This window comes from Phoenix dactylifera, chromosome 10 (genome assembly GCF_009389715.1).
Source record: "Phoenix dactylifera cultivar Barhee BC4 chromosome 10, palm_55x_up_171113_PBpolish2nd_filt_p, whole genome shotgun sequence".
In the NCBI taxonomy this organism is placed as follows: domain Eukaryota; kingdom Viridiplantae; phylum Streptophyta; class Magnoliopsida; order Arecales; family Arecaceae; genus Phoenix; species Phoenix dactylifera.
The window spans coordinates 1,303,146-1,330,914 of NC_052401.1; the positions used below are offsets into that span (position 1 = coordinate 1,303,146).

The window sequence follows — 27,769 nt, forward strand, 5'->3', positions numbered from 1 at the left end:
AACCATTACTGATACACAAAAAAGTTTAGATTTAATTTAGATGATTAAGCTAAAAATTCTATAACATTTATGAGGTAGATCAACATAATCAGCAAAATCGTAAGTTTATAGATTCGACTAGGCCTATATTCATAAATATCCAAAAATAATTTTTAAGTAGGTCTAGCCCATTCTATAATCCTACAATTTTATTGATTGTATTAGTCCAGCTTATAAATCTCATAAAATTTTTAGCCCAATCACCCAAACAAGTTCATACTTGTGTTGTTTCACCATTTGAATCATGCGCATTATGCTCAAAGTAATTCTATTATGGGATAATGCATGTAACATTCTAGCTTTCCGCAATTCCATATCATTCACTAAAGTTGTAGCTGTAGCTGTACTTTCTTTTTTATTTGTTTTGGATAAGTTGTAGTTATGAGAGGAAAATAAACTCCAACAAGGAATTTCCCCAGCAGGGAAACACCCTGTTTGCTTATAATTAATAGGAAAGAAATCGATAATGATTAGCAAAATAGTCTTCTAAACTCTTTCTGGTCGCATTCATGCCATATTGGCTTTTGAATTGTAGAACTTTGTAAATTACGGGTGGATGGCTTCTAGAATGGCGTATGTTTTATGTGCCTTTTAGAGTAGAAGTTATATCCTACACGATTTTCATTTTGGTGCACTGTTATAGAAACAAATGATTGTGGTTGGCTGCGTGTATGCCATAGAGAATATAATTTTTTCTTCGAGAGGGACCAAACCACCGACCCTATTTTTCTCTCTCTTTGTTGAGTAATTGGTTCACACTGCAGCTGGACCCGGGACATGGTGGTCCAAATGTGAATGGTCCATGCATGAAGCTAGCTTTCTCAGATTGGTGATTAGATGACCATGGGGTCCTTAAACTTGTTAATAAGACGTGGCTAATGGATCACTTACATATTTCCTTCTCTCTTAAACCCAGGGAGGAGATCAATCATTTAGATTTTGTTTCTTAGATGGTTCATTTGGTCTAGTTTTGATGAAACAAAATGACACTTCCCTCCACGTTCATGCGAATCCATGCTTGCATATGCATCCATGATGGTAGGTCCACAATTTTCGGGGTAAAGTAGTGGTTCAAAAGTCGCATGACCAAGATACCATTGAGGCAGGGCAAAGTTTTTCTGAAGGAAAGAGGATGTTTGAATAATAATTTAGACTGCTGTATAAATGTTATCCAATCAAAAGTTGCATGCTAAAGTTACACATTGCGGCTGACAGAAATTTTTGAGGGTACCACAAAGTTAATGAAAAGAAATAAGAAGAGCTACCTATGTTTAGATAATAATTTATACAACAGTGGAAACAATAATGTTTCATCAAAAGTTGCAGGTTCGAGATACACATTAAGGCAGGCAGAAATTTTTCAAGGAAGGCAACAGTATAAATACTGATGTTTAATCACAAGTTGCATGCTCAAGATCCATGTTGAGGCAAGGATTTTTTTTTTTTTTTTTTCGAGGGAAAGAGGCGGGGCAAAAGTGATAGTTCTCTTCCAGCATACTAATTAATCTCAATATATACATTTGTTCGTCAAGAAACATCCATAATTAATCTCAATATATATATACATTGAGACAGCTGACATGGTTAAAATATAGGTGTTGGCTCACAATATAGGAAAAATATTGAAAAACTATTCACATATAGACAAACAATAAAGCCAGTTCTTGTATCTCCCTTCACTATCCATGCAAGCTATATGACCCAAATGATACCAAAGCACCATATTTTAGTTTGAGTTCTAAATGGATTCCAACTCTCTGAACCAAGATAGAGACATGCTGGCCAAAAAGAACAACTTTGAGCAGTAAAGCCTTCACACAGAAAACAGATGCAACTTCTGTTAGTGAAGCTTTTGGAACGTCGGAAAGGTGGCCAAACTACTCATTGCCAACGTTAGAGATCGTCATGCCACTGGCCAGTCCAGCGAAAGACTGATTCCCCAAGTGGACCAAGTTATTTAATGCGCCCGCTTTACATCGTCTGACGTCTTAAACAGTAGCTTGGTAGGTGCAGCCATTAAGGAGACCTACATTTCCTCTCTCCGTTGTGACATCTCTAAGATTCTGAACACAGTGGATCATAAAAATGTGGATGAAATATCGAATGCAGTCTAAGGAGCTAGATATATTACTGGTGGAGATGGGACAGGATATTTTTTTTTGGTTTGTTTTATTCTTTTTACTTTGGTGGATAAGTATAACATGCTATATATCCCAGGAGGGGGCTCAAATGGGATCCCAGCTTCCATGTTTGATGCATGCAAGTAAAAGGGCCGCGACCACAAGATGGAGCTACATGGAACTTTTTGATTGACGAATAAAAAACTCCCACGTACCTATATGATTGAACTCCTCAAGAAACTCCAGTTCCACTTTTTGAAAAGAAACATCAGATGTGCAAGACAAGTAGCATGTGATGTTTCTGATCATGATAAGAGAGGTTCACACTGCAAATCTCTAGTGCACAGTTGGAATTGGATTAATTTAAGCCAACTTTCTAAAACCAAAGCTGAAACCAGATCAATTTATTAAAAAAATGGTTTAACCCATTCTGAAAATTAGATTCAATTTATTAGATTGATATTCAATAGATTGGATTGCATGAAATAAGTCTAAATATAAAAATTTTATTTTATATAGCACTGATGTTCGATAGACTGGACTAGATGGACTGAACTAAATATGGGTCGGATCGGGTTGGGTTGGTCTGAATATATATTTATAGATTTTGGGTCGGGTTGGTTTGAATAAATTTTTTGAAAATTCAAACCAAAAATTAAGCCATTTTATTTTGGTTTATAGAACTCATAGGAGCTTTCCTGTTACCATAGGACTGCTCACGGAAGAAAGCAAGCACCACCTGAGTGAGAAAACAGTCTTGACCAGAATAGTACACTAAAAAATAGTCAGGGGATGATAAAAATAGTGAAGCACCTCAAAAGCAAGATTTCAAAGGACAACAAAAATAAGTCAATGAGCACTCCCTTCTTTGTCACTTCCTCCTCCAAATCGTCTCCATTTCATAGGCTATACTCTGAATGCTGCCTGCTTCCTGTCTTTCTCCATGGAGCTGTTTGTAGCCAAGACACAGCCAGTTTGTTTATCTGAAGAGCCACAGATATCTTGAGCATAGTTTCTTGTCACTAATTAACGACCTAGAAGACAATATAGTTGGCACATTTAGAACTACTTGATGGACTAGCTCCATTCAAAAAAAAAAAAAAAAGCAATGATGGACTAATCGTTACACACTCTTCGCTAGCTCAACTAGCTAGAGATGGAGTCCTCTCGATGAGAATGACAAACATACGGTTCCAAGTGTCAATTGCAAGTGCACCCCTGGAAAGAAACTACCATTTCAATGTGATCATTATTGATGAAGCCATAAAGATATAAGGCAAACAAAAATACGCTAGAGACATGATATATTCTTCTCTATTTTTAAAGTTATGGATGATAAAAAAGTACCTAAAATATCTGAAGTGGCACAAGCATTACATTTTTAGTGAAAGCATCATCCATAGGTATTATGAGGATCCGTGTGGGAGATTTTGAATATTTATACATAACTAAGGAACAAAAAAAGTACTTTCCAACTAGTTTTTTTGGACGAGATCTTAGATCATTACAAATGGTATCAGGGACCCAGCTCATAGCCCATGCACATTAGGGAAAATTGTAACACGGGCTCATAGAAGCTAACCATAGGCCGATCGTGGTACTTTTGATTAGATTTGAATTGATTTGAATTCTTAGCCTAACAAGAACATCAGAGATTAAACAAAAAGAGTATGCGAGGATTGAATACTCATACAAGACTAAAGCATAAAAAATACTTTTTGGTGATCTTTTTTGAATAAAATCTTGGGTTGTTATGGATACTTAAGAACCTCATTGGATCAACAAAAGCAAGCCCCAGTTCAATTATTCTCCATACGTATTATTCTCCACTGGACACCTTTGTAAAGCAAATATCCTCCTTTTTAGGTGGCGTAGTACACCTTGTATGGGGACACGCAGATAGCTACTTCTTAGTGCCCTTGCGATAGCACACCATTGCACTCCATTTAAATAAGGGTACCCACACCAATCTCAAGTGCATCTCGCTCCGCCTCCTGATCAGCAGAACTATTGAGGCTATACTTGAGTGTTATGGATGGGAAGAAGCCTTATATGGTTGTGATCTTCATACAATTAATATATACGGGGATGTATGTGATCTCCAAGGCTGCATTGGACGATGGTTTGAGCTCGTACGTGTTCGTCTTCTACCGACAGGTGGCTGCCTCCATGCTGCTGGTGCCGCTTGCTATTATTTTTGGAAGGTACAGATCAATCTCAATAAGCTTCTTTCCTTCTGCTTCCTGCGATGGCTTCTGAAAGATAAGCACCACCTTTCCTTTGTTGCTGATGCCTCGCTAAATAATATTCAGGAAAAGTGCTCCACCAGTATCATTTCTTGTGTTGCTCAAGATCTTCATGCATGCGTTGATGGGGTATGTTTTGGTTCTAAGTTGGTGCTTCTTTCTGTAGATTTTTTAGTATGAGAATATTTAAGTCCTTGGGAGTTTTTCAGGATTACATTGAGTTTGAACATATATAACATCGGGCTGATATACACCTCGGCAACGCTGGCTTCTGCAACGACAAACTCGGTCCCAGTGATCACATTCTTCTTGGCCCTTCTACTCCGGTAGGACTCCATGTCCATGAAGCTCAGTTTTGATGATATCTGATTATAGAAGAAAAAGTATATGATCATATTATTTTCATACATATATAATATTTGGTTAAAAAGTTAAAACAAAGATATTTTCTTGCATTTCAAAAGAGGTTGCTGCTTGAAAACATCAACAGAAGCGGAAGACATGATTAACCTTAATTTCCTTCATCTAGCATTGAACATTTTTGGGGATAAGATGATGGATGCGCAGGTGGCCAAAACTGTCAAATCTTTTTTCTATACATGCACTCTGAGTTGGACCCAATCAGAAGTTGTAACTATGCTTGGCACTATCAGTGGGTCACTGCCTCAGGTAAATGGGAATAGTCACTTGTTGGTAATGATGTCTCGGAACGGGACACTTTGTATTTTATGATTACAACCCGGAACATGGCACAATCTAATAGTTTAATAGGTCGGAGGACACATTGTGAGGACCCATGCCGGTATGCGTTTAGTCTCATATCGACTATTCGCTAGATAAATCTTGAGTAGTTATATAAGATCAATGAATCCAAATAATACCTTCCAGCCAGTCTTTTTGGATGAAATTCTAGATTGTCACAAATGATATCAGAGCGAACCTAGCTCAAAACCTATGTAGACTAGGAGGCACTGTAGTATAGATTTATTGTAGCTAACTATGAGCCGATCGTGATACTTGTGATTAGATTTGAATAGATTTAAGTCCTTAACCTAACGAGGATGTCCGGCTTAAACGAGAGGAGTACTTATATGGAATCAAAAAACACAAATATTACCTTCCAGCTAATCCTTTTTTGGTGACGTCCAGACTTGTTACACATATTAATTGCAAAAAGAAGATTACTTTTTTGCCCAAAAAAGAAAAGATTCCTTGGCTTCCATAAACTTCTTTTGAGTCGGGTATGCTACACAGTTAATTTATCAACAACTGAGTGAGTTAACAGCTGTAGATCAAGTAAATGTGAGAAATGAAGGACATACTAGTTTTAATACAAGACACCTACTACTGGTGGCTCAACTGGTTGGTCAATTGGAAGAGATCCAGGTTTTGTACTAAAAAAGAGGAAACAAATGAAGAATAATATTTCTAACTGAGTATCCATTACAACATGATTCATAATTTCCAATAAACTTTGCCCGACGGTTCGGCTTAAACCATATGAAAAATTGGCCTGCGAACTAGCTAGTTATTTTTCGATTGCAGAAGTTTTTGGTTTTGTCCATGCTGATGCTGGTCTCTTTCCCTACCAGTTCACCCTGTGTTGGTCTCTAACACTCCATACCAACACACCTATGAGAGCTCTGATACGCATAAGCCATGGAAGGCATAAGTATGTTCTCTCGTAGTATCCACCTGTGGCCATTCGAATTCATTGCGCTCATCACTGGTCATCATCTCTAACATCAGATATTCAGATGTGTGCATGAAAAACAAAATTTATATCTTTGTGTGCGAGCATATCTAATGTCTGCTTGCGTGCGCGCGCGCGATATTCAACCATTTGAATAACAATCTCATAGCATTTGACTGTTTGCTTCTACATTTTTGTGAAATGAAATAGTGTAAAAAAATTTCTTCTAATTCCTCTCTACAAAGTTCAGATTTGCTGGTTTAACATGGCCATATGTGTTCTTTAACCGGAAACAAAAGAACCGAAAGGTGTTTCGAGAGAGAGATGCCACTAATTTTTGCTGATCATGATTCTCTAATTACAACACATCGCAGAATGGAAAGAGTCGACATGAAGAGCCTCGTAGGAGTAGCTAAGGCCTTGGGTGTGGCACTTTGCTTGGCTGGAGTCATGACCATGGCCTTCTACACAGGTCCTCATTTAAATCCCTTGATCCACTATCGTCCCTTTGGCCACAAAACAAGCCCCACCAGTGATGCCCCTGCCCATTCGAAGCAGAACTGGATTAAAGGAACCTTCATCATGATCACTTCTAACGTAACTTGGTCTCTTTGGCTTGTTCTCCAGGTACATAAGTAACAAGGTTGCTCTCAATCCTCTCATACTTCACATTAATCACCTTTTCTAATCCAGCTGCTTCTTTTGGACAGAGAATTTTATTAAAAGAGTACCCTTCGAAGCTTCTTCTTACAACTCTCCAATGCTCGTTTAGCTCAGTTCAGTCTTTCATTGTTGCCATGGTATTTGAGAGACACACCTCGAGATGGAAGCTAAGATTAGATACAGGGCTGCTCGCTGTCTTATATTGTGTGAGTATATCAATATCTTTCCAACTAAAGTATGTGAATTTACATGTTGTGATTCATTAGCCATGCATCTTTTTTGCCTTTTTTTCTATGTAAATACAATATTTTACGATATCAAACCATTATCTTGATAAATTCGCTAGTCAAATGAGATCTTCTAACTGATAAGAATAACTATTTCTTCTTATTAATATGAACGCCGGATTGCAGGGATTTGTTGTCACTGGTGTTTCCTTCTACTTGCAAACTTGGTGCATCGAAAAGAAGGGCCCCGTTTTCCTAGCCATGTCCACCCCACTGGCCCTTATTTTCACCATAATTTGTTCATCATTGTTCTTAGGCGAGCTGATTCATTTGGGAAGGTAACTTTGTCTTTATCCAATTGGGTTCTCTTTGAGTGACTTGCATGAGATACATATGGCCTTACATTATGATGACTAGTATTTTGGCTGTAGTGTTCTAGGTGGACTTTTGATGGTAGCAGGCCTCTACAGTGTTTTCTGGGGAAAGAGCAAGGAGGATGTGGTGTGTGAGCCGGTGAATGAAGATGGAAAAGATAGCGTTGAAGAGAGAGGAGCCACATCACCATTTCACTCAGTTTGAACTAACTTTGTATTCCAATACAAGGAATCCTAAATCCATATGCCTGCATTGTATCATGTTTTGTGATTTTATATTATGTAAGCTCCTTTTATGTTCATAGACTTGAAGAAACTTGTGGAGCTATTTCGATGATATGGTAATTTAGAAAAATAGCTATTGATATTTTTTAAGCCCCATATCATCTACCTCATCCATAGAATCAATCACGTTAACTAAAGCTTGTCAAAAAAAAAAAAAGCTAGTAACATCATGAATTAGCATCATGAAGTGCTTTTACCCAGTGATTATGGTGGAATAATTAATACAACGCTCCCAAAACCACATGATAGACTTCAAAGGTATTGAAAGCAAATGTTTTCAGTTCAAACAATACCAGGATAACACTAAAATCTAAAACCAATATGTCAAGTACCTGACGTGCAAATGTCATATGGTCCGTTACTCTTCATACTGCTATGAAATCTAAGATGGAGTAATGGGAAAGTTCAAATTTTTTTGTGCGAGATTTCTGTTTATTGTATTATATGACTGTTACCTTCCAAGCATGAAAACTCTACCTTCCTTTTAGTTCATGGAAATTGCATTGCATGACTGCCACCTTCCTTTAAGAGGGCTTATATTTAACTCTCTAGGTGAGCTTTATAACTCTTCGCTTGTCCTCTCTTTTTCTTTTTCCTTTTTTCTACAGTTGTCCTCATCCAAACATTAATCCTTCACCTTTTTTCCATGGAGACATTAATCCTGCTTTCTACTGGCCTAACACAAACAATTCTTATAAATGAATAAAATGCCCCTGAATTAGATTCGCAGATATCATTGGTAAAAGATAATTTGAAAAGGAAACAAAATTTCTGTCCCTCATAGAATACCAAGGGAAATGGAAGCAAGTGCACCTTTGTAACAAGGGTTTTAGGTTAGGTTTGATGCTGAATGGACCATATCCAGCAACTGCAGATCCCTCGTCGCCGTCCACATTCAGGCTATCTTTCAGCTGTCTTCGATGCCCTCCTTCACCACCTGTCGTGCACCGGTCGAGTCCTGGAGGGCAAGAGAGTTCATCACCCTGGCCATGAAATGGTGAAACTTCTTACCTAGTTGTTTCAACAATACATTGTGGCATTTTAGGTGGAATTCTGATGATTGGAGGCATTTATAGTGTTTTATGGGGAAAGAGCATGGAAACTATGGACTAAAAACCAAATATCGAAGAGGCAACACCTGCAGAAATATGATCCTATGACTTAAGAATGCATGGTCAGAATAAGTCTAAAACAATTCATTAGCACATTTTGAGCAATCATGTAATAACTAGCATGAATAGCATCCGAGTGAATTTCTTTAGAACAAGACGACAGAATAGCATCCAAGAATATTCAAAAATAGATATATCAAGCTACACTGAATCACTAATATTCATCAGAAAGGTGGAAGTGAAAGTGCAAAACAAAATATTCAAAGCAATCAAGATATGGATCAGTCAAACCAAATAACAAATCATCAATTAAATAAATAAAATACAGAAGAAACTGCACAGCCTCAAATAACATTACACAAGCATTCATACCCATAACCTAAACAGAAGAGTGGTTCTTTCTTCCGTTTGATCTATGATCCTCCAAAGTAAAAAGACTCCCTTCTGAAAGATCTCAAGCAAATTCTCGTACAGAGGAAACTGGAAATTATATATCTACCTTCCCCTCTATGACAGATGCCCCTTCCTGTCTGATAGCAGCTGTTGGATTCCCTACTTCTCCCTCAGCAGCCTGGCCTTCTACTTTCGATTGTGAATCTACTTCTTCTCCCTTAACCATCTGGATGACTTCCGCCTCTTGTTTTGAATCCATCGCTTCTCCCTTAGCAGTTTGAACTTCTAATTTTGGTTTTAAATCAACTCCCTCTTCCTCGGTAGTCTGAACTGTTTTCAATTTCGAATCCACTGCCTCTGCTTTTCTAGTCTGGTGTTCTTCTGCTTTTGATTTTGAATCCACTGCCTCTGCCTTTTCAGTCTGGAGTTCTTCTGCTTTTGATTTTGAATCCACTGCCTCTGCCTTTTCAATCTGGAGTTCCTCTGCTTTCGACTTTGAATCCGCTGCCTCTACCTTTTCAGTCTGAAGTTCTTCTGCTTTTGATTTTGAATCTACCATCTCTTCTTTTCCAGCCTGGAGTTCTGCCTTCAATTTTGAATCTACCGCCTCTTTATGGACTTCTGCTTTCGATTTTGAATCAACTGCTTCTGGGTTTGCAGCTTGGATTTCTTCTTCTTTCAATTCTGTATCCACTGCTGCTTCTTTTGCAGTCTTGATTTCTTCTGCTTTCAGTTTTGAATACAATCCTTCTCCCTCATCGTTCTGGACTTCTGCTTTCAATTTTGAATCCATTGCACCTCCCTTAACAGCCTGGACTTCTTCAACATTCAATTTTGAATCCGCTGGCTTGTCATTTCCTTCGAAAGCTGCTATACGAGAAGTAAAAGAAGCTTTTTCTGTAAATTTATTTGGACTTGAGATGTCAGCAACCAGAGTATTGAGTTTAGATTCTTCAGTAGATTGAACAGAGGCTTGTTCTAGGGTGGTACTCGGGTTTGAAACATCAGCAACCACAGTCCTGGGTTTAGATTCTTCCGTAGATTGAACTTCGGTCGTGGGCTGAACTGCTGAAGAATCAGATGTTTTTTCAGTAGCGGGATTAGGATTTGAGATGTCAGTACCTATACTTTCTTTCTTAGAATCTTCCATACACTGTACTTCTGCCTTGGACTGAACTGCTTCTTCCTTTGCTTCCACCAGTTTCGGTGGTGGTGTAACAGCCTCTGTCATGAAAGTCTTCCCAGTGTCAGAGGGTCCACTGCTCTCTTCATTCTGCATCGACAGCAAAGTTTAATCACCATGACTTCCAATTCACTCTGAATTCCTTGAAATATTTAAGTTTAATCATCATCAGACCTACATATATTGTCATAGTCTACATTTTTTTTAAAGAAAAATTGTCTACATTTTTACTCCTTCATATCTGCAACTTGTTGGTCTAAACCTCAATTAATATCTAAGATTAGTGTCTTATTATAAAATTTCGGATTTCATTTTCCCGGCCCAAAGTATAGCACTGGGATGAAATCATTCCATTAAAGCTAAACTACCATGATTGCGCAAGCCAATGTTGAACAGCGAAAGGCATCATGAAAAAAAGAACCTAAGGTTTTGTGTAAGTGCTAGAATTGTATATAAATATTATAAGTTTAATCACCTAAAGCCATGATCACAGGAATTATAATACAACAAAGGTACCTCCATGAGGAACAGAACTTTAAATAACAAGACATATACAAAAGAAGGTGGGGCTGCCCCACAAAGGAGAATGGGCTTTAGCCAGCTGTTGTAACAGCAAAAATGCAACAAAGAAGAGCAGGACCCTGAAAATGCATCAATTCCTAAGAGCATGCACAAGAAAGGCAAAGAGAAGTCATACGAGGAAAAGAAAAAGGCATCATTATGTCCCACAAAGCTAAAGCTGGATACTTCTTTTATAAATCACATAATCAGTACCAAGAAGGGCTCAAATATTTTACTACAACTGGCCATCTGTATGATGCACCATGGTATCATTATGTGTTCAAGTAAATATGTATAGTCTACTATCCTGCCAAACTCTGCATTACCACTAAATGGTGTTTCAGGAAGAAAAGATCTAATAAGAGTGTGTTTGAATGCACTACAAAAATATGATACTTCATAATTTTACTTGTGCATTGAAATTGCAAGTCATGATTTTATAATGCTAGATATTTAATTGTACAATGAAATTTATAATTATCTTAAAATAGTGATATTCTACTTTGAGTATAATATTTCAACATCATGTTTTACTCTCCTCAAGTATTTTACATTTTTTTCATTTTCAACATTATTTTTAACAGCCAAACATATTTTTTTAAAATTATTAACCCATAAAATTCAATAAATTTCAAATATTGGAAAAGGATAGTATAGTGATTTTGAAATTCAACTCATGGCTTTTCATTTCTCAAAAAAAATCATGACTTTTCTTTCCTCCAATTGTGGGAGGCATATGCTTTACCAAAAAGGAAAAAAAAAAAATTGGCAGGCATGATATGATACATGGTGATTGTTATGCAAGCTAGTAAATTTTCAATGTCACGTTGTTTAATCATTTTCTGTTGGCTTGTAGCCAAAGAGTCTTTATTTTTTTCACAGTTTTCAGTTTTTGATGCCCAGAGCAGCATATAATTTTCTCTATTTTTTAATATTGAGTAGCAACTAGGATTCCATGGGTGCCTTCTTAAAGAACACCCAAATTATCTAAGTTACAAAGTGCAAGAGTTTCTACATGCACTTTTTTTACTTGCATAAGTGGCAAAGCATAACTGGAAGAGGTTCCAAAAATCTCAAATAACTTCCAATCACATGCTGCCACATCGGATCGCAGTGGAGAATGTTAAAAAGCAAAAACTGTCATGTTATAAAAGAAATCTAACATGGCACACATCTCAAAGTATACAGCACACACCATGATGCCATCCAATAGTCCAAAGCGTGGTGTACTATTCAAGTATCAGATTAAATCCAGATGCTGAATTCGGTTATGTGCTTATAAATCTTGTCAGATCTGGGCATTCGGTCAACCGCCAAGGTAACTTATTCATATATATTTACGTCACTAAATAGTCATTTGATGTATGTTGTGATGTTTCATATTTTATTCGTTATTTATTTAAAAAAATAAATCTTGTTCTCTTTGATAAAAATGAAAATGAATATGCTTTAATTTATTCTTTATGATATTTTCAGAACTTTATTGTTAGAAATATTAAAAATGTTAATAGCTTCTATCTATTTCTATATTTATATATAAATTTTCTTACGAGCTCTTAAAAATAGATAATTCATAATTATTTGTTATGCACGCTGCAATTAAAGAGTAATAGTAATATTTGATGCAAAAATTTATTAATATTTTTATATTATATATTTTTACTTTAATTTTTTTTTATTTTAACACTTATAATACAAACCCAATTACACCAGTGACCTGGGTCTTTGATTAGTTTGGTCACCATGTAGATTTAATGACTGTCTTAGAACCTTGGTTACCTATATGTTATGTCATGTACAATCTGAATAGTGGATTCTATTCTAGTCTTTAAAATTATATAATTAATTTCAGTTTTTATTATTGAATTCGGCTAAAAATCTGATTTATATCTAAATAATATCCAACTTTTATCCGTGTTTGGATGGAAAATATGGAAATAACTAATATTCAACTTGCATGGATGCATTCAAAACAAATACGGATATGCTTAATATCTAATTCATATCCGTATCCATTTATAACAAATATAAATCCTAATTTTAGTATATCTTCATGTCCGTATTCATATATGCTAAAAAAAAAAATGATACAAACGGATATACCAGTATCCAGTCCATATCCGATTCGTTTTCGGCCGTATCCATTAAATACTCTAAATACATGTCCGAAAAAAGAAAAAGTTAACTTGCCTAAAACAGAAATCTTGCAGTAGTTTAAAATCTAAAAATTCAAGGAAAAAAAGCTTGGTCATTGACGACCATCAGATACAAATCAATCGGTAAAGAAAGGGCAGAAAATATTTTCTAATATAAATAAAAATCGAAAGAGTACCTCTTTAAACAAGAGGCCGAGGGATCTCCTGCGGTTCTCCTCCGGCGGCCCTTTCTCGATCTCCTGGCCGCCACTTGTGGCCGCCTCCGCCGCCTCTTTCCTCTCCTCTACGGATGCTTCTTCGGCCTTGGAACCGGCCGCCGCCGCCGCCGACGGCTCCTCGAGCGGCCGAGGGGCCTCGAACTCCGCCTTGAGGTCCGTGGGCTTGGTCGCGCACCCTCCCATCGCTCTCTCTCTCTCTCTCTCTCTCTCTCTCTCTCTCTCAGAGTAGAATAGAAGGAAAAAGACGGATAAAAAAAAAGTTGGAAAATGGGGAAGGGATCTCGGAGAATGAAAGGAATTTATAAGGGCGCGAGAGAGAGGAGGTTGCGGTCCGACATTCGCTCTGCAGCGCAGGAAAAGAAGAACCCACCACCGGAGGGAAGAATCGGAATGCGCCCAAAACGCTCATCTATTTTTGATTGCACCGGCTTTTGGCGACACCCAAAGACCGCCCTCTCCGATGGTTGGTCCGAGTTCTTTAATTTTTCAAATTAGCGGTTGGTGAAATGGAAGCCGGCACGACTGGAGGACCGGCACGAACAGTGCAAACGAGAGGATCCAAAGTGCCGGACTGTCCCGCTCTGACTTGACAGTGGGTTTGTAGACACAAAAGTGGACTCGCTTTGGGGACTGCCGTTTATATCAGACAGGTTTTTTTTTTCTTGAATAAAAATTCTGATAGCTTTAGGTCAGTATATTTTTTTTGAATTTTTTTTGCATAAACACATTTCTAAAAATTTAAATTTACATAAATATCCTCACAAAACACTTTTTTTTTTTTTTTTTTTACAAATACTCCTAATTTAACCATTCTTCTAACACCATTAAAAACCATATTTATTTTATTTAAAAATAAATTAAAATTTTAAAATTATTTTTTGGTTTTCCATCGCGATCGTCTTATAAATGTTTATTTTTGCACATCACCCATTAAGAATATTTTAGTTATTTTAATTTGAAACTGTTAAGTTTTTAACGATATTAGATGGCATGGATATATATACAAAAATATGGATAAAAAAGAGATAGAATAGCAAAACAAATGTTTGACGAGGGTATACATATAAATATCAATTTTAGAAGACTATTTATGCAATTTATTTTTTTTTGTTGGATGAAATGGGAGGTAGTGTTTCCACCTCTTGTTTTATTGATAATGATGTTATTTACAAGGTGGGTGCGTGACCGTTGAATGCCATTACAAGTAGGATTTTGTTGATGCAGCAGGGTATATGAAACCCTTTGACTCCCCCGTTACAAACCAGTTGCTCAAAACATAGTATGGACACCTGCGATTGGGTAATATGTGTGTACCATTTTTCTTCTCACCGAATGGGTGCTTCTTCTCTCTCCCAGCTCTCATCTGTTCAGTGCTTTGTTATCCTGCATCAATGTGTCTCCATTTCCAAGTTGTTGCAGATTTCTTTTATGTCATTCTTGATGCCTTGGTCAGTAGCTGACATTCAGTCTTGGAGTAGCAATACAATCTTCTGCATGATGACCCTCATCCTCAAATTCATATATCCTTTGGTTTTTTTACCTTCCATAGACACCAGCAGATGTGTAAAAAAATATAAAATATGTAAATAAATCTATCTCATCCTATCAGCTAAAGTTTTTGAGACAAGTGATAATTTCAACACGATAAAATTTCATATATTGGGCTCACCTATTAAAGAAAAGTCCGACCTACATGTAAGAAGAAGTATAAGAAAATATAAAATATATAAATAAATCTATCTTATCCCATCAGTTTAAGCTTTTGGGACAAGTAGTAATTTCAACAAGGTGGTTGAGAAAACACAATCCCATATCAGCAGCCTTTCTTTCCTTTTAATCTGCATTCTCCAACTTATCCACCTTTCATGAATCGTTTATGGCAGAGGGGGGCATGGAGTTTTCCTGTTAAACTTCTACTAAATCGAAGCTGCATACCTGCAGTTTAGAAATAAGTGACCTTGGGATAAATTGAAGTTATCTGCCGCGAATACTGATTGTTTAATGAATAAGAAGGATAACCAGAGATAGTGCATAGTTATCCTTTGGGATAAAAACAACTATGCCTTGTAACAATCACCTGCAAGTTTATTCCTGTTGCTAATGCTTGTATGGTGCACATAAAAAAATTATTCCAGTATCATAGATTAAAGTACGTATTTCGCATAATGCCAGCAGAAAGTGCCGGCAAGTTGGGAGGATTCGTAATGAGTTTGGTAAATGCTATGTAAATGAGGTTGGCCGGCCAAAAGAAATTGTGCCCATTAATGAAAGGTGCATAAAATTTGACAAAGTCCTAGGACTTGGCCACAAGAGTAGTTACAATATGGTTTACTAGTACTGCATATAAATATTAAATCTTATTTTAATATTTGACAGGAATGACATGGATTAATTATATCATAATATTTTACAGGTGAATAAAAGAACTACGTAGTTCATATTGGTTGGAGAGGAAATGTTGTCCAAGTCCAATCTAATAATGCATGGAAAGACTTAAGACTAGCCGTGTATTTTGAGTAGGCTATGATGATAACCAAAGCAACATCCAATATTTTGGATTTTGTGGCAGAAGTAGGTAATTAATATATTAAATAATATTAATGTTGAATGTTATTTAGTTGACATAACATTTTTTCTTTTACAGATGATTAGAATAGGAAAAATTTGACAATGCATCAGCAAAGTATCGAAGGACAAATAGTTCATTTTAGCACAGCTCGGCAGCATTAAGATTACATTATTAGCAAGTAATGAAAAAGTATGCATAAAAAATTTGTTGAATTAGATATTAAATATATTTTTTATATAAAAAATATATTAATTATATATATGAGTATTAAATGTATGGTACGATGTACTGTACCAAACCGGATAGTATGGATCATACCATACCATACTGGTACCAATATATAGTATGCAATGTATAGTGACATTTAATTTGTCGAATTAGTTTTCATACGGATATACCAAAATAATAACAAAATGGCATCGGTATGGAGCTCGACACCAAAATGATGTACCCTGATTACATGTAATTAGTTAGGAAATGGTAGAACTTATTATATGTTTAAAATGAAAAGGAACATTAGATCATATGAGTCATAAATACAACGCTGGCAGCCACTTAGCAGGCCTCGCCGAATAATATGATGCACGATGATGAAGTGCATCAAGATTGGCCCACTAGCATGTCCTGGCTTGCAAAAGGAAATACCAGTGGCTCTTCACCCCTCCTGATCTTGCACCCTGCCTAATAGTTCAACTCAATATTAGTAAAACAGTAGAAAGCAAGGTTGGAGACCGGTACGACATATCATAGTACAAAAAATATAAAGAATATATCAACATAATAAACAAAAAATGCGTAAAATTATTAGGCACCCAGCGAAGATGCCTTGTTGGCTCAGAAAGCTGGTGGTTAATATATAGGTCTCACTGTGATATATTGGTGTACATCACTCAACCATTATAAGTGGGTAACAATTACTGGTTCTACAGAATGCCTAATAGCTATTCTACTCAATAACATGATTTAGAAAAGAAAAAAAAAGTTCAATTCTCGAATCACAATACATTTGTGCCAGCCTAGTAGGATGTCAGCATACATAAAATTCACATTGAATTTCTTAAAAAAAAATTGTGTAGGAACTCAATTTCATATTCAATTATTATGTTATAGCAATTGAAACTTTCACACTTTGAATTTCGCACATTGTAGGAAGTTCTATATCATAGTTTCAGCTCAAAACTGAAGTTACTTTGTAAATCAAAGACATGGTCATATTTGTAATCAAAGGTTAACATATGAAACTAAAGAATTGACATACCAATGAGAATAATACTTTGTACTTTTAGCTCAATGCTGGAAATTTGACTCCAATTTTTAACTCGGATTCACCATGACCATCCATCTAGACAGTCAGTGTGAGTTTTATCAGCAAATATGAACGACGGTTTTAACAGGTGCTATAACATGGTCTGGAACACAGTTAACTGAAAGTAAAATTCAAAATACTATACACATTTGACAGCATCTGTAAAAATTAGAGATCAAAGCATGCAATATGTAGTAAACAGGATTCGTATGAACAAAGAAAGGACGTGTTCCTTTAATTCCACCTGAAAATTACATCCAATTTTAATAACATGAATAACAACTTGCATTGCAAATTAAACAGATGATTTGCTTCAAGAACAACGAAATCATCATATTTTTCAGCTATTCAGTACATTAGGCAGTGAAACATGATCATACTCCTGTAAAGTTTTTGCTTGATGACTCAGGCAAGAATAGACACACAAGTAGTTGCTGCATCATAAAAATTTACGTCTCAATAAGCATTTGAGCATAGAAAGACGATGCGACAGAAAGCAGAGCAAAAAGGAAACATTTGCTTAATTCGCGTGAGGACAGAGCTCACGCGCTGCCAGAGACCAAGCACGGAGCAATTAGAGCTGGGGAAAGAAGCCCTCCCTAATTCTCAGGCACCAAAGGCAAAGGGAAGAGGAGAGAAGGGGGCGAGGAAGCTAACAGGCAATTGGAAGCTCATCCAAATCACGGACAAACCAAACCTCGGACCTCCTACCGGTGACTCCGAGGACATGGAAGCCATGGATAAGGCGGCGGCGAAATCCGCACCCGAGGAAGAGGGAGGAGGACAGAGGACTAATGGAGGTCCGCGAGGGTTGATGGCCTCCATCCGGCTACGTCTTCCTCCGAGAGGAGAACATGAAAATAAAACCATGCACGTAAGCCCAATCTAACAGCCATATGGAAATGCGCCTAAGCTTAAACTAAGGTCCTGTTTGGGGGAGCCGTTGGAAGTAGAGCTGTTGGAAGTAGAGCTGTCTGAAGTAGAGCTGTTATAAAAAGCTGTTTGCTATTTGGTAACTACATTCGTAAAGTGTTGTGGTACTTTGTTTTGTGTTTGGTAAACAAACTGAGAAAGTACTTTTATATGACAAAATTACCATAAAGGACATTGCATAGTATTATACAACATAACATAATAAAACATAACATAAATTAATACATAAAATACGATATAGTATAATATTATTGTAATATAAATAATATTATGTTAATATAGCATAATAGTAATATAATTATTAGAGTAAATTAATATTTGGTAATATAACATAATATTAAATTATTTAACATAACATGTTAATGTATTATGATATAATGTAATATATATTATATTTATAGTATAATACAATAATAAAAGTATAAAATATTATAATTATTAGTATAAATTAATTTCTCATAATATAACATAATATTAAATTATTTAAAATAACATATTAATGTATTATAATGTAATGTAATATAATACAATATTATAGTATAATACAATAATAAAGGTATAAAATATTATAATTATTATTATAAATTAATTTTCCATAATATAACATAATATTAAATTATTTAACATAACATATTAATGTATTATGATATAATATAATATGATATTATATTTACAGTATAATACAAAAATAAAGGTATAAAATATTATAATTATTAGTATAAATTAATTTTTCATAATATAACATAATATTAAATTATTTAACATAACATATTAATGTATTATGATATAATATAATATGATATTATATTTATAGTATAATACAAAAATAAAGGTATAAAATATTATAATTATTAGTATAAAATAATTCCCATAATAATTTCCCATAATTTCTCATAAAATAAATTTCCGCGGTCCAGGGGCTCTTCTTCGTGGTCCACGCTCGAGGAGGACCTCAGTATGGGCCGCGAGGTTGATGATAAAAAAAAAACAATAGATTGATTTTGGAAGGTATGGAAAAGGATTAAAAAATTTTTCTTCTAAAATGTGGTTCAAGAGATGCATACAAAAATTGAAAAGAAAAATACCTTTTCTTATGGAAGGGAGTCTGACGGCTTGGGTTCTTGGCTCCAGTAGATTTTTAGGTTTATACAGGGATAAACTATGTAATTATGTTATTTTAATATGGGCATTTTTGTCAAAAATATAGCTTTCCGAAAAAGCTGAAACAACTTCCTCCCAAAAGCTCCAAATTGAAGCTTCCTCCCAAAAGCTGTTTTCAGCTTCCCGCAAAAGCTGAAACAGCTTTTTGAAAAATTTACCAAACACAGTTTTTCATCTAAAAGTACTTTTGGAGGGACAGAAAGTGCTTTCTGGCCCTCCAAAAGCTCCCCCAAACAGGGCCTAAATCAGTTTAATAATTTCTACCCTAGGTTAGAATTCTCTACTGTCCATATTTTCCACCCCTAAGGACTGTAGCCCTCGATTGCTAGATTATTTGATGGAGTTTGAGAAAAGTTTTTTTTGATGCGCTGGATATGTGTTAGCTCTATATAACATAAATCATGAGTTGAGTTAGATTGTATTGGAATTAATCCAGCCTAACTATCATACTACTAGCCAAATCCTTTTCCACCTAGAATACTTATTTACTAGCTTATTTTGCAAGTTATATTTCTATTTTTCTCCACTAGTTTAGAAAAAAGAATTTCTAACCTTTTTCCACCCCAGAGGACTGTGTAGCCCTTGATTGCTAGATTATTTGATGGAGTTCGAGAGTTATACAACTCTCTACGATGCAAAATACATAGCATAAAGAGATCCTTTTCGTGTTGGAATTAATCCATCCTAACAATCATACCACTAGCCAAACCCTTTTCCACCTACAACACTTATTTACTAACTTATTTTGCAAGTCATATTTCTATTTTCTTTTCTAATAGATTAGAAAAAAGAATTTTTAACCTTTTTCCACCCTAGAGGAATGTGCAGCCTATGATGGCTAGATTATTTAATGGAGCTCGAGAGTTATACAGCTCTATGATGCAAAATACATAGATTGTGCTGAAATTAATTCAACCTAACTATCATACCACTGGCTAATTTCTTTTCCACCGAGAACATTTATTTATTAACTTATTTTGCAAGTTATATTTCTATTTTCTTTTCCACTAGTTTAGGAAAAAACAATTTCGGACCTTTTGAACCCAGGCCGAGCTAAAAGCCCATATACTCGGGCCGACGAGAGCAAGAAGGGCCGAGGATAGAACCCTAGGTCCAGTGAAAGAACCAGAGAACTCGGCTCCAATGGCGGAAGCGAAGGCCTAGAAAATAGAAGCGCCCAAAGCCTCCGTTGTTTGTTCTCTCGCGCGACTTTCTTCGAGATATTCAGGGTGGAGATGCGAGCGGCCCCATGGAAGAGCGTGCTCAGATTTCGGAATCCCCTGTCCCCGACTACCGATTCCGCGCTGTTCCATTCTTCCCCCGTCTCATTCGCCAAATGGAGGAGTAAATCGGACCCTGATGTTCGTTCCCAAAGGCCAACCCTTTTCTATTTATATTCCTTTTTTTTTCCTAAGAATACTTTGCATTTCGTGGGGCTGATGGGTAAAGATTAGCTCAAAAGATTTTTTTTTTTTTTTTGTAAGAAGAAGATAACGGAGGATGGGCTTGATTGGTTCTTGTGTGCATTGATTTTAAATAGCACAAGTCACTTCAAACTATTGTTCTTCCCATTCTTGTTTTTTTTTTTATTAAATTTATTTGATATAGAGGAGGCCTTGGAAGCTCTAGAATTTGCTATTTCTGTTGGTGAGGTTAATTAAAAAATAATTGGTGATGGGTTTGAGTGGCTTGTGTATTGCGTAATGGGCACTGGGTGTCTGATAGGTTGAATTTAAAAGGCATCGGCTACTTTAAGAGTTTTTCTTCTTTCTTTTTTTTCTTATTAATATAAAGGAAAGATGCATTTTTTTTCTTTTTTCTTCTTTTTATTTTTATTTTTTAAAGCTTGTGAAATAAATCAAAACAAGAAAATTCAGTCATAAAATTTAGCTAAACTAATCATGCCTAATTATTCGGTGTCAGCTTTATGACAAAGAATGAAATTTCATAATCGGGCTAAGCCGTAATGGGGAGAATGATCGAGTTGATTGTGAGTTGGACCAGAAAATACAATGGAATCAATTAAATTATTGCTTAAACATAGAGCTGCGCATCCATGCCAATGGTAAAATGCCAAAGTTCCTACTTTCTAGATTTTCACCATTTTGTTACTTTCATTGGTTCACTTTTGATATACATATTTGTTTTCTTTCAGACTTGTTATCTTACGTAGCTATATATACCGAGGAAGCCATGAGATAAAGGGAATAAATAGCTGTTTCTGTTCCTATATTATCAACTCTAAAAACATATCTGTGCTGTTTGTGCGGACATGTATGTGTGCATGTTGTGTAGATAATCTATATATGATTTGTAAGTCATATATAATGCCTTCACATCTTCATCGGTTATTGACATGTAATATTTTGTGATCTTAAACTTTCAGGATGAAGGAACAAACCAAGAACAGTCCAAGGTATAACATGTCTGGATCTTTTATATCTTGTTTAAATTAATTAGATAGCTTTCACTTTTCATAATTATTTTTTTTTGATGACATACCTATATTCTTCTATTTTGGATGAGTGTCTCATGTAAGCATTCAACATTTTTTCCGATGTTTTGTTTTCTTAAAGTTGCCAGGCCTCCAAACACTGGACTTTCCCATATCTTAGTCCTGTAATTGATTGAGAATTAAACCCTCCAATAATATATGCTCTCCCCCCTTTATCCGATGCGCTTTAAGGTTTATAGAAAGTGTTAACTATGGTCAAATATCAAGGAGAAGGTAAAATTCCTTGCGCATTTGTGTGGCTGGACAAATTCTAAATTGGTGTCAGTTGCTGAGGTCAAAGGTGGCCCAAGAAAATTATGGTGGGAACTGCATGATCTGTGAGAATTGAGAAAACTATGAGATAATGACTTTGTAATCCATATTAGAACCACCAAATAAAGTCATAAAAGATGAACTACTATAGAGAGGGAAGGAGATAATACAATCCTGTCATGGTCTCTAAAATTAGGCACCTTCCTTTCTAGAATGGCAGATCTTGATTTGGCTTGATCTGAAGGGCCTACAGCTGAACTTTAATTTTGTTGCATAACGGAACTAGTCAATTAAGGCTGTATCATTCTCACACAATATGGAGATGGAAAAGTTTTTAGTTGGTCATGTTTTTCTTTGAAGTTGAAGGTATGAAATTTGAAGTTGACTCAAAATATTATAACGATTGGAGAAATTCATTCATGCATCCTTTGAAGCTGGAGGGGAATGGAGCATGGAGGTGATCTTAAATCATTCAGAACCAACTAGGAAGGGTGGCTAAACCTGATGAATAGTGGAAGCGGGTGAAGTGCTGGCATTCCAGCCAAATAAAGTATGTTCCCATCCTTGCAAGTTTGAATGTAATGTATACATTCTTCCATGTCATTGTAACAATTGGGAAAAGAGCTTTTCAAAAGAGCAGCAACAATAAGCAAGTAGGAGACGCAACAAACTATTACTACTGCTGCTATAAGCAAGTAGGAGACAGTTTGGGATTTGCTCTGAGAATAGATTCGACACCATGAGTTAGTGGTTGCTGCTCTAAGAGTCCCTGAACGGTCAATAGGATTACTCTGGATCTCTTTGGAACTCAATATGTTCCAAGACACAAGGCATCTTTGCTTAGCCTTATTGCTTACTCTTGTTTGTAGAAGTGGTCAGACATTTGTTGATGGACATTTCAGAGTATGTTTTGCCCATAAGGATTCTTTATCAATAGTCATCTTCAAATTGACAATAAGTATGTTTTGGAGTCTTTTGATTCTCAAAATTATCATATGCTGTTTTGAAATGATTTATGGTCTTGAAACTACTTTCTCCAGAGTTGTTTTTCTTTCCTTCAAGGCGGATAATGGCATATATGTGAAAACGCAGATCTCATGCTATTGTATTGCCTCTTCGACTTTAACTGATTGTCAATTTTCTAATTATTAGTCTGTACACCATTAGATGTAGTGGATTAAGTTCTGCTGTTCTGGTGACAATTAGACTAAATAAGAAATTGGCAAGCTGAAGGAGAAAAACTTTATCGTTCTATAGCCATGCTACGGTCTCTTGAATGATCACATTAGGATATATTTTTAGTGGGGACTACTGTCAAGTAGGAGATGTTTATGCTTTATGCTTACATATCATCATTATTGGGAAGTAAATCTCTAAGATGCGGTCCAAGTATCGATAATGTTCTCAGGGACTTAATCAAAATTAATATGCAAAACTCTTCTTTATGGCCAAGTATCCTCATACATCTCCATTAGCATATTCTGATGTTTCTGAGAGTAATTTCTTCTCCTAGTCCTATATGTTGGTGTAATCTGACAAAACCATGATTTGGACAGACTCGCATCAGATTTTCAGTTCATCAAAAGCGATCTGATGCAAAGGCAGCTCTCAAGAATCTTCTTTTTGATGGTAGACCTTCTCAGCAATATTTTCAGGTAAGCATAGCTGGTAAATTTGTTTTTTCTTTGACAGTTGGCTCATTATGTTAATGATCTCTAGGACCTTGTCCGGAATCGGTAGTCACCTTTTCTAACTTCGATTTGATAACCTGATTGATATTCCATCTGCACATTGTTAAGTGAATTCTAATTAACGGTATAATTAATTGCTTTCCATCATTGTCAGTGATATTTTATTTTGTAAATCATGCCTATCTTTTTCTTCTTCTTTTTCTTATGTCATCACCTTCTTTTAGAAGCAACCATGCAAGCTGTATAATGACATGAATCTACCTGACATCTTGGTTTTATTAATAGGATGAAGATATCAGTTGGTCTACTGATAAAAAAAGCAGCAGAAATGTCAAAGCAAAGGACAGTTCACATGATTTTGATAAACATCAACGGTCAAAGAGTGCTGGGAGACCAAAGCCCCACAGTAAAGGCAAACATAGTGCAAACAAGCGTGAGTTTGGTTTTCCAGATTATTGTACTTTGTTATTAACATAATCCTTTGTATTTTATAGCTGAATTGTTAAGTAAACAATTGGTTCATCTAGTGTTTTCAATGACAAGATTTTAAGAGCTACATTTGTTTGCTATTATTTACTGCTATTAATATTCGTACTGCTGCTGCTGCTGCTAATACAAATTGCCTTATCTTGTATTCTTTTCCTTGATCTCCATAATATGATGGTATTGAGGTATCAAGAAAGTGGATGCTCAAAATTCTTTTCTCTACTGCACTTATCTACTAACTCAATCATATCCTAGCAATGCAGCATGTGGATTAACATCACATGGATGTCATCTTCTCTTATCCCTGCCTCAAGAACTTCCTCAATACCGTAGCTTATATGCTTCTAGAATCATCTCCTGTATCTTAGTGATGCTTTACAAACTCATAGACTCGCATGGTCTTTCATTTTTCTTGACATCTTGAAGTATGCTCATTTCGAGTTTCTTCATAATGTCCCTTTTTTTATAATTGCCTGACAAAGTCCTACAGTCAAAATTTTAGAAGATTCTCTTATTAATTTCGAGGGCTCGAAAACTTAAATCTTATTCATTGAAATTGTAAAGATTCAGAGTTGCATGCTCTTTCATTCTACTTGACATGTTGGAATGAGGTCATTTAAAGTTTTTTTCATAATGTCCCTTTCTGTTTGTAATTGCCTGATGAAGTCCTATAGTCAAAATCTTAAAGATTCTCTTATAAATTTCTAGGGCTCCAAAACCTATATCTTATTCATTGAAACTATAAAGCTTTGGCGGCAATCCTTTGTGTTTCTCCTGTATCCTTGTAAAAATATCTGCTATCCAATTCTCATCCTTCATGCAAGCCCTTTATTTGGCATTCTGTTTTTGTTTTTTTCTACTGGAATGTTATTCTTGATAATTCACACTATTTCCTGACTAGCCCAAGACTTTATTCTCGGATTATACTTGTTTGATTTGGTTGTCCACGATTTAAGGGTGGATGTTCCTGCTACACTCCTCTGTATAAAACTTTTATCCAGTCTGACATCTCTACTGTCAATGTCCAAGTCTTTCACAAAACTTAATATGCTTTTTACTGGAATCCCCTTTGTTCCATTGGAATATCTAGGTGAAGTATTAGGGGCCCATAGTGTTGAAACTTAGTTACTGTAAATCTGTTGCTTTTGAATGTATAAGCGGTTCATAGGTTTTTTGCACAGTTTGCTGAAGAAAATAACTCTGAAGGCATCAATTTTCTTCCAGATGAACACAATTTTAGCACAACACTCATTTGAATTAAGGACACTAGATTGGAAAAAAAATAATCAGTTTGCCATTGCAGCCAACAATAACGTCAATCAAATTACATTCATTTTTAGATACCATATAATATATGCAGTGTATGATACTGCATACTTTATTATTTTGATCCCAAAATTCATGCTTGGGACCAGATTATTTAGTTACTGATTTCGTTGCCTTTATACTCATAACGAGATAACATTTCTTCCTTTTTTTTTCAGGGTGGCGCAATAGGCAGAGCAGTTATGATGAAGATGATTATGAGCATCCTGATACAAAAATTTCAGCTACCTTTGGCGGACAAAGATGTTTTACCTGGTCTTTTACATCAGGGGAAACCCTTCATTTTCAGAATTATGCAACCGGATTTGAGTGGAGAGATAATTCAGAGCGGATCAAAACCAGAAAAAAAGTATGGAGTGAAAGTGATATTGAGGATGAACCAAGTGATATAGGTTCCCAATCCCATAGAGTTATCCTTGGATTGCCACTCACAGGCCCCTTAAAATTAGATGATGTTAAACATGCGTAAGTTATTGTTGTACAGACCTTGTCCTAAATGATGCTACTTGGTTCTCATAGTTACTGCATTCTTATACCATGTTACTCATTTAGACCATGTAATTTATTACTTTTCACAGTTTCCATGCAACTGCTTTAAAGTGGCACCCTGACAAGCATCAAGGCCCTTCCCAGGTTTGTTGTCAACTTTACTAACTCATTATTCATTTGATTTTTTTTTGTGTGTGTGTCTGCCTGTTGAATGGATCTGTTTTTAATATGGGGGAGACCGGCCAAAGATAAACTCCCACTTCCCTGACCATGGCCTAAAGGTTAATTAGCTTGTGTGAAGGGTCCAGCAGGCCTACCCCATAAACTGATAGATCTGATACATATCCCACTTATCGGCTATCCTATAGCCAGTCTGCTTCTATTTTTTTATAACTTAGTCATGACAATTAAATGAGGGCAGGCCTTGGTGCAATTGTAAGGTTTGGTCTATTGTAGCCTAGGTGTTACGGGTTCGAAACACGAAAACAATCTCTCGCTCGCAACGGTAAAAGGCTGTGCGCATCTAAACCTCCTCAAGTCCTGCAGTGGTGGGAACCTTATGTACTGGGACATTCTCTTTTTTTTTGTTAAATCATGACAATTAAATTATTTTGGGTGGGACATTAATCCTTAAATTGCATGCAAAATTTAGCTGGAGTAATGGTGTACATTTTTTTCCTGAAGACAATTTATGCACAAGTAATAACTTTTTTTCTTATTAAATCATATATGTCAGTTGTTTATTGTTCCATTTAGGTCATTTTATTTCAACTTTTATTCTCTAGTTTAGACTATCATGTGTGGTCACAAATTTGTTAATTTTTATGACAAGTTACAAGATCTCGGTGTGTATCATTTTACCTGCTTTTTTTTTCGCTGGATTTTGCCTTTTGCCAGTTGTGGATCGTGAATCACATGAACCTAGTTTGTGAGGATAGGGTTACATAATAATGGGTCAGTGAGCTGTGCGTGTCTGGACACCTGTACCATCACTCTGAACTTTGTATTAGCTGGAAAAAATCATATGGCCTTGTTTGAATTTATCATGTGTTCCACTACACTCTAAATCAATAGTTGTTCTGTATATCTTTTCTGAAGCAAATAGTTGTTATATATCAACCATCTAATTCTTTCCAAGTTTTTGTTCAAATTTCTAGAATGATCTAATCATGTCTCACCCATTACTTTTTGTTAATCATTAGTAAATCTTTTTATCTTGCATTCTGGGTCTTTTATTGGTGAAATCCTGAAAAAGGAACCATGCATGTGTTAATGCAGGCAATTGCTGAGGAAAGGTTCAAGCTCTGTGTTGATGCATACAACTCCCTGTGCAAAGCCTTGAATTCCAGCTAAGGCATTGGTGATAATAGTAATCAGGCATACCTTGTGCTGGAGTTTTTCCATGGAGCTGTGTATGTTCAAGTTCTCATGTAATACTTTCTATATATATATATATATATATATATTAGAGAGAGAGAGAGAGAGAGCTAAGGTGCTCTCGAGAGGACAGTTGAGAAGGTCTTCTCATCTTAAAATCAATGATAGATCATTTAATTTGAAAATCCATATTGTTGAAGATGGCTATAAAAAAATGCTTAGATCATAGCAAAATATGATCCTAAGTCATTTTAACCACTTATTTTTATTACCTAGTTGATGCAGGGATCAGAGATCACCAAACGTTTTTATGGATTTATAGTATGAGCAACAGCGTGAATCTTCGATCTGAATGCTCTATTTTTAATTTTGGAATCAAGAGAATTATATATAT

At 35.8% G+C, this 27,769-nt stretch overlaps 3 protein-coding genes across 3 annotated transcripts; 2 read left to right on the forward strand and 1 right to left on the reverse strand.

The window, feature by feature from the left end:
- The first annotated feature begins 4,125 nt into the window (after positions 1-4,125).
- On the forward strand, positions 4,126-7,742 carry LOC103703175 (WAT1-related protein At5g64700-like). Its single transcript, XM_008785939.4, has 7 exons — positions 4,126-4,363; positions 4,472-4,534; positions 4,615-4,731; positions 6,473-6,725; positions 6,809-6,967; positions 7,175-7,326; positions 7,420-7,742. The coding sequence occupies exons 1-7, from the start codon at positions 4,191-4,193 to the stop codon at positions 7,565-7,567; spliced, it is 1,065 nt and encodes a 354-aa protein (XP_008784161.1). The 5' UTR covers positions 4,126-4,190; the 3' UTR covers positions 7,568-7,742.
- Positions 7,743-7,935: 193 nt separating this feature from the next.
- On the reverse strand, positions 7,936-13,892 carry LOC103703246 (DNA ligase 1-like). The gene is made up of 3 exons (XM_017841820.3): positions 13,229-13,892; positions 9,259-10,425; positions 7,936-8,605 (listed from the first exon to the last, which is right to left on the reverse strand). The coding sequence occupies exons 1-3, from the start codon at positions 13,451-13,453 to the stop codon at positions 8,555-8,557; spliced, it is 1,443 nt and encodes a 480-aa protein (XP_017697309.3). The 5' UTR covers positions 13,454-13,892; the 3' UTR covers positions 7,936-8,554.
- A 6,421-nt stretch (positions 13,893-20,313) lies between these two features.
- On the forward strand, positions 20,314-27,561 carry LOC103703174. Its single transcript, XM_008785938.3, has 7 exons — positions 20,314-20,600; positions 21,626-21,655; positions 23,563-23,661; positions 23,983-24,130; positions 25,668-25,974; positions 26,088-26,142; positions 27,277-27,561. Exons 1-7 carry the CDS (start codon positions 20,475-20,477, stop codon positions 27,349-27,351), a joined length of 840 nt encoding a protein of 279 aa, XP_008784160.2. The 5' UTR covers positions 20,314-20,474; the 3' UTR covers positions 27,352-27,561.
- Positions 27,562-27,769: the final 208 nt, after the last annotated feature.